This window comes from Mustela nigripes, chromosome 6 (assembly GCF_022355385.1).
Source record: "Mustela nigripes isolate SB6536 chromosome 6, MUSNIG.SB6536, whole genome shotgun sequence".
Lineage (NCBI taxonomy): Eukaryota > Metazoa > Chordata > Mammalia > Carnivora > Mustelidae > Mustela > Mustela nigripes.
The window spans coordinates 10,527,757-10,535,672 of NC_081562.1; the positions used below are offsets into that span (position 1 = coordinate 10,527,757).

Sequence of the window (7,916 nt, forward strand, 5' to 3'; positions counted from 1 at the left end):
TTTCAGAGGTAGAGCTCAGTGATTCATCAGTTGCATAGAACACCCAGCGCTCATTACATCACTTGCCCTTCTTAATGCCCATCACCCAGTTACCCCATCTCCCAAACCCCTCCCCTCCAGCAACCTTCAGCCTATTTCCTATGGTTCAGAGTTTCTTATGGTTTATCTCCCTTTCTAGTTTCACCTTGTTCTATTTTTCCCTCCCTTCCTCTGTGCTCTTCTGTTTTGTTTCTTAAATTCCACATACGAGTGAAATCATGAGAATCGTCTTTTTCTGATGGACTTATTTTGCCTAGCATAACACCCTCTAGTTCTGTCCACATCATTGCAAATGGCAAGATTTCATTTTTTTAATGGCTGAGTAATATTCCATTGTATATATATCCCACATCTTTATCCATTCATCTATCAAAGGACATCTGGGCTCTTTCCATAGTTTGGCAAGCAGAGAGAATATTAAGGGCTCCCTTTCCTTATCTCTCCCTCCCATTGACTGAGCAGCCATCTTGAACTTTGAGATGGCAACTGGGTACTGGGATGGGGAGGCACCAAGCAAGTAGTCAATATAGGGCAAGTGTCCAACACATGTATAATGGGTGCTACATTGTGCCATCTGCTCCCCCCTGCAGGACTAAGGCACCCATTTTCTCCGTGGCCGGGGGTGGGGTGGGGGCACATCCTGTTGCTGTCCCAGCTGAGTTCCTCCCTAGGAGCCCAACTCAGCCGAATGGAGATGCCCCTCCCAAGGGACAGTCACTGCATAAAAAGCCAAGACCTTTTGCCTAGTTTCTGGACCTGAACCAGTATTCAGACTTAGACTCTGCTGACTGAGGAGAAGGTTCCAGGAAGGAAGGGTCCTACAATGCTGGGTCAATTACATATGATAATAATACATTGATAATGACTGCCCTTCATAAGTGGTTCCTTCAGTGAACAGAGGGCTCCAGTAAGCTCCATGGACAGGTCACCCAGGTCCCCGTGTCACCCACTGTGGTTGCACCAGGTCCCTCAGCTCACACTATGTCTGCTTGGGTGGGTCCCTTGTGATCTTTCTGGCAATGGAGCAAAACACCTGAACTTGGTTCCAGAATGGGTGGCTTAGTGTTTGGGAACACACAAAAACTAGATAGCTCTTGAACTATATAGCCCTGCTCAAAGGTGTTCCGGAGAGACAGTGTGAGAAGTCCTCCCAGTGGGCAGAACTGTAGAAGGGCTCCTGGTCATCGGTTTCATGGGCAAAGAGCAGGGGCACGAAGCAGGAATACACATGCATATAGGGTGTGCAAATTCCCAAGAGGAAATCTATACTAGAGTCAGGAGGCCAGAGGGGGAGCTCTCACTCCCTCCTCAATTGCAGACCCCACTGGAGGAGACACACCTTGCAACTGGGAAAGATTTTAGCTCCTCCTTTACTCTCCCAGCAGGAGGAAGGAGGCTCTTCTTTTCCCTTAGCAACAACCCAGTGGATGAGAAAGTTACAACTCAGTGATGAAAAGCCACCTTCTCTTGAGCTCCCAGGTAACTGGGGATTAATTTTCCAACTCCCCTCTCCTCTATAAAAGAGCCTCCTGTCCTTTGTTCTGCAGACTCACCCAGGGTTTGGCCCTAGCTCGCTTGTCCTGGATTGTAGTTCTATATTATTCTGGAATAAACCCATCTTTGCTGGTTAAGTAACTGGCAGTTTTATTTTTTAAGGTTAACAATGACCAGGAGAGGATGGCTTGGTCTGAGGCTGGAAAGAGGGAAGATTGGAAGACTGGGAACAGAGAGGTCTGAGGAAGAGAACTGGATGGTCCCCTAGGAGTGGACACGGAGGGTGAGGATTTTTTTTTAAAGATTTTATGTATTTATTTGAGAGATAGAGAGATTGAGAGAGAGAGTGCAAGTAGGGGATGGAAGGGCAGAGAGAGGGAGATGGAACATCAAGTAGACTCCCCACAGAGTATGAGCCTAATGTGGGACTTGATCCCGCAACCCTGAGATCATGACCTGAGCCACTGGACTGAGCCACCCAGGCTCCCCGAGGGTGAGGACTTTTGTGAGACACACTAATGCTCCCTGGCAACCATCCAGCACAGGAGAAAGCCTGCACCACCAAGCAGACAGCATGATCGGCCAGTGACGTCAGCTCGTCTCTGACAGGCCAACCCCACGCTGGTACAACAGTCCGTGGGTGACGCTGCCATGGGGCCCGGGCAGAGGCTGCGTCTAGAGCCACGGACCCAGGCTTCCCCAGCTCCTGCCACTGCTGCATGTCCCGATGGTTTCCCGGGAAGGCCAACCAGCAACTTGACGACAGGTTGATAACGTCAGATCCCTTCTACTCTCAAAGGCCAGCGATCTGTCTTGACCGAAAGCCACACATGCCCTGGTCACGCAGTGGCCCTTCCTTCCCACAGATGCTCTGTCCTGGCCCCTTTCTGGAGGCTTCCAGACTGCTTAATCAGCCTACTCATTCCGAGTACCGCCCAACATCACACTGGACCAAGGGACGCTCTTTACAGTGAAGCAGGTGTGGGAGGTGCGTGTGGCCCGGGGCCTGCTGGTCCTCTCCACACTTCGCCACCAGCAGCTGCCGGCCAGATGGAGCCGTGGCGCGGCTTCTCGAAGGTGCAGCTGAGGTGTCAGCTCGGAGCCGACATTCTGCTCCGATGGGCACTTTCCCCCTGGATGCACCGTTAGAAGGTGCTCTGTCCCCAACAGGTCACTGACACGGATCCAGGCCCAAGGAGGAGGAGTGACTCCATGTACCCTCCTCTTGGTGACCCCCACGGGGAGTCTTCCTTTCCATCCTTGCAACTCTGAGCTCCACAGGCCTAGAGACCCCAGTTTCCAGAGAGGAGTGGGGAGGTGGCCCTTATACCGGGGGACAAAGCAAGCGTCCCATTAAACGTCAGTTCAAAACACCTACTGTAGGCCAGCAGCTCTGTATAAATTATGCCTTTAAATCCTTAGAGCCCCTGGAAGAGGCCAGGACCCCAGGAGGAACGCTGACACACAGCTCCTTCTCTGGTCCTCAAGTCTCCCCACCCCCACGCCCTGTGCATCTCCTTTGTTCCCACGGCCCCACCCGACCCCACACAGACCATAGGCTCCGCCCTGGATAACGGCAGGACCTCCTTGTGTCTCCCTGCCTCCGCTCTGCACCTCCAATCCAGTTTCCTACAGCATCCCCGTGTCCTGGAGAGAAGACCCAGAATCTGGCCCCGGCCCACCAGTCCCGCACACATGCCCCCATCCCCAGCTCACACTGCGCTGGCCCTGACCTGGATGTCCTTGGCTTGCTTCCATGTGCGCCTTCCCCACGAACCTGTGTTCCCACTCATCCTCTCCCCTCTCAGGTGCCCTCCTGTGTGGTGTCTGTTCCTCCTGTCCCCACAGCAGTTCCGGGATCTGTGTGGACCGCTCTGAGGTCTTGCTCAATAAGCAAGGGGAGCCGTCTGTTGGGGGGCGGCATGCTGCGGGGGCACCTACTATGTGCCAGGCCCTGTGGGCTCTGGGCTCTCAGCATCCTCTATCCCACTGGGTCCCCATGACAGCTCTGGAGGAAGGTCTGTCTGCTCTCACTGTATAGATGAGGCACCTGGGGCTCAGAGAGGTCCAGTGACCCGCTCGAGGAGACACAGCTGGAAGATGGTCACACCCAGGCCTGGCAGGGACTCTGAGGCCAACGCCTTGATTTGGGTCCTCTGACGCCAGATATTTTCATGCAAATCATCAAAACCCCAGCCGACCCCAGCCCAGGCAGTTCCGACTTGGAAATGCTGACCATGACGACTTGTTCGAGAATGAAGGCCAGATGCTCAGAGATGCCCACACTTTGTTCCTCTTTCCCCTTCTGGGAGGGCTGAGACAGAAGACCAGCCAACTTCCTGGAGCTGGGGAAACTGAGGCACAGGTGTGGGTGGAAAGTTCTCGGGATGGTGGGATGGCCTGAGGGGGGGGGCGGGGGGTGTTTGGCATTTTTTCCTCACGGAGCCTCTTCTGTGGTTTGACAGGCAAACTCCTGGATTCTCTCCGTCCCCTGTTCCCTCCTGGCAGGATTCTGACCCTGTGCTGTCAGAATCAACAGGACTCTGATGCCTGTGCTGTCCCAACAGCCAGGGGAAGCACCCGGCCTTCCAACCCTTCAGCTCTGTGTTTCAAAGCGGGGACTTCTCTGCATTTCAGAGCTGAGGGCACAGATATTTCAGGGAGGGTGACAAGGGCACAGAGCGAGAGCCCTGATGCTGGCGTTTCAAACACTGGAGCCGCTCACGGGAGGTGCAATCTGCTAACAGTAGTAATAAAGCAAACCATAGCCATCACCTGACCTCTGTTGGCTCCTCCCTTGGCTCTGAGTTTCATAGCTCTCAAGGGCTGCCCGTGGATGATGGGCCCCACCCATGCTGCAGACTGGGGCCGCCCTCTGCGCCCGCGCACCTAGGCCAGCTGGGGATGCCCCGGTGCCCACCCCGACCCGCTCCCCAGCTCCTCCCGACTTCCCCTTTGTCCTTCCTCTTTCCCATCATATTTTTAGAGATCGTTCTGCTTGCAGACTCGCTTCCAGGACAGCTGGCCTTGCTTCCCCTTTCCAGGGCACGAGGAGGGTGCGATCCTGGGGCCCCCGAGGGCAGAGGCTTCTCAGAATCTCGGCGTGAGGGGCACCGGGGCAGAAGGGGGTGTCCGGTGGCGCTGCTCCCCGGCCCGGCCCCCGAGGCTTTGTGGGTGTCATGTGGTTTCCTCCCCACCCCCCCCCCCCCCCCGAGCCAAGCTGTGTCTATTTTTAATTGCACCGGGCCTCTTTGCACTGGCCCAAAGATGCTGTCTTTGGTCACGTAGAGGTTTGGGCTGCCTGAACCTCTCACCTTCCCAGCAGGTCCTGCAGGAGGGGGACTGATCTGCTTCTGGGCAGAACACAGGGCAGCGGGGGAAGCTGTCCTGGGGGGCCTTGGCCACCATGCTGTCAATGGTGCAGACAGGGAACTGGAGCCCACAGAAGGAAAAGGCCATCACAACCGCCGGCAAGTGGGTGCAGAGCTGGGACCCAAGCTGGGTGGGGCTGACCCCCCAATCCCTACGTATTCACTTTCCCAGCTCAGGCCGGGGTGGGGACGGTGTCCACTGACAGATGATGAATCTGAGCTCGGCGAGGGGAAGTCATCCGGCTGTGGAGGGGCATTGATTAAGGCCCACTCTGGGTAAGGGGGGATGACCTTCCTTCCCTCCCTCTGACTCCTCCAGGAAGTTTTCCCAGATCTACCCCCTCCCAGGTGGAAGGAGCCGCTTCCTCATCTGCCCTGGGTCATTGAACTGCAGGATCTGTCCCCCACGTCCCCCACATCCTGGATCAGCAGCTTCCCCACGGCCGGTCACTGTCTCTAGCACTGCCCAGCACAGGCCCTGCACACGGGAGGGCAGCTGATGGTGTCAATGAGTGAATGAACGAACAGTCCACGGAGATCTCACACCCATCAGCCTGCCACCTGCACTGACTTGACTCAATCCACTCCCCACCCAGGGCCAGCCTCAAGAGAGCAGCTTCTGGCCTCCCGCCTCTCACAGCCCAGGCTAAATGGTGGCTCTGTCTCCTCTCAGGGTCCTGTCCCCACTCTGGCCGCCTGACTTTGAGCAAGTCAGCCCTCCCCTCCAGTTCATGTCCCGGAGCCTCCGTTTCCCCTTAGAGAGACAGCCGTCCCCGTTCTGAAGGATCTCAGTCTGTGAAGCCCCCAAAGAACAAAGTGCTAATGGTGGGAGGACAGGCCGTGTGTGCGGGCGTGACCCCCCTGCCTCTGATGGCTCCTATCTGCTGAGTGACCTGGAGCCCCACGCCTCCTCCCTGTGTCCCCGCTTATCTTCTAGGCGCAACCTAAGACATATGCCCAGGAGCCTGTCCAGTCTGTGAGCCACATGCCACCCAAAGCCCAAGGACTGTTGAAAGGGATGTGTGGTTCTCTCACTGTGTTCCCCAGAGCCCGTGGGAGGCCCAGTGGGCGGGGTCAGGCCCTGCTCTGTTAGGTTTTGTTTGAAGAAAAATGGTTCTGTTGCTCACAGGGTAGATGTCCTCTGAACCCGCGGACTGGGCAGCTCCTGGCAGCCCTCGTCCTCCAGACTTCCAGGCGGTGCTGGGGTACCAGGCACGGACGCTTTGTCCCGTTCCTTCTCCCTGCCTTGCAGAAACCCAGCACCACTTGTCGTCTCCCCGACTGACTGTGCAGACTGTGCCTCTCCTCCTCCCCCCCGACGCACGGTCCTGCTCACTGGCGAGGGTCTCAGCCAGGGTTCTCTGCGGCTCCTCCCCAGGCCCCCTTCAGCGGCGCTCTACATGGTGGTCTCAGCCTCCCCAAAGGCTGTCCTTACCCCCAATCCCTAAAGGCCAAACAGGAGCTTCAAGGCCTTTGTGCTGCCCAGAAAGCCATTGTCACCAACGCCATCATCTGCAACTTGAGCAATCTTTCTTGCAGTGACGGTTCCTTCCTGGAATATTCCTTCCCCAGAAACCCATATGGGTCACTCCTTCCTTCCTCCATGTCTCTGCCCAAATGCTATGTCCTCCTGTCCTTCTCGACCACCTTCTCCCATTGTCCTTCCCCTACTTGGCTCTTCCTTCTCTTGCTTGTCACCTCCTGACATATTCCATAAATACCTTTACTGTCTGTCTGCCCCCTACAGCGTGAGCTCAGGGGGGCAGGGACCTGACCCGCTTTGTTCACCCGATCCCCAGGTCCTGGAGCACAGCTAGGCAGCCAGCCTGAGCTCATAAACATTTGTGGCTTGCTTCTGAATTTCCCACCTGTCTTAGATCTGTTTCTATATCGATTCCTTCCAGGATCCTGTGAAAGCAGGCACGATTGTCCCCGTCTTACAGAAGAGGAAACTGAGGCCCAGAGAGGTTGGCCCCAGGTGCTTACCTGGATGGCACAGGTCCATTCTGAGGCCCTGGGGAGGGATGGCCCGTGCTGCCGATGCCTGCTGACCCAGCTGCCGTTGGAGCTGGCCGGGCAGAGATGTGTCACCTCGGCTACCAGCAGGCCCCTTCCGGGAGGCCCCGCCCAGCGCCGCGTGGGGAGGAAGTCAGTCCTGTCTGCTAGGATCTGGTCTGTAGGCTCTTGACGCAGCAGCACTTCCTAAAACCAGCTGAGTTTCGTGTTGCTGGGACTCTTTGCATTTTTGGGTGTGGGCAAGGGAGATTTAGAGACAGCAGAGACAAACAAAGGGAGGGGTTGGGGGATAAAAAGAGAAAGTGAGAAAGACAGACAGTAACACACACACACACACATACACACGTGCGCACACATGCGCACATCGTGGCTGCTGACTGATGGGGGACACAGTCTTCTCCAGGGGAACAATGGGCTGTTTACTTAGCAACCTCCCCAGATAGAAGCTGAAGGGTCACCTTTGGACAGCTGGGCCCCCCAAATTCTATTCTACAAGCTCTCTTTTGTCTCCTCTCCCTTGAGAAAAGGAAAATGGATTCAGAGCTAGGAAGGGCTTTGCTTCCCTTCAAGGACACATCTGGCTTTTTCCTGTCTAGTGACCAGCTGACTGTAGGTTTACTTTCCCTCTTCCCTCAGGCTGATAGGAAACTCAAAGTCAAATCTGAGGCTCCTTTGCAGCTGTTCGACTGTAGCATATGGACTTTGGGGCCAGACTCAGCTGTGTGACTCTCAGCTTGGCCACTTGGGACCAGTGAGGACTTGGGCAAGGTTACTTATCTGTCATGAGCCTCAGTTTACTTCCCTGTAAAGGGGGAATAAAAATCCTCACCTCGGGGTTATAGAAAAGATGGTGGGAGAGACTGTGCATAAGACACTTGGGACAGAGTGGGTACTCCATGAGCATGGTCTCCTTTCCTTTTTGGTTTCCTTTTCCTTTCTGGTTAAAATTCCCAACTTTATATCTTGTGCCTTTTCTGGCAGGTTGATCCAATTTCT

The 7,916-nt window shown here is 55.5% G+C and overlaps 1 protein-coding gene across 1 annotated transcript in view; it reads right to left on the bottom strand.

Moving 5' to 3' along the window:
- CYTH4 (cytohesin 4) overlaps positions 1-7,035 on the bottom strand; it is a 29,520-nt gene extending 22,485 nt beyond the window's left edge. Inside the window, exon 1 of the mRNA XM_059402074.1 lies at positions 6,891-7,035. Coding sequence (XP_059258057.1) covers positions 6,891-6,909 — 19 coding nt within the window. The 5' untranslated portion in view covers positions 6,910-7,035. The remainder of the gene's footprint in view (positions 1-6,890) is intronic.
- Between the last annotated feature and the right edge of the window lie 881 nt (positions 7,036-7,916).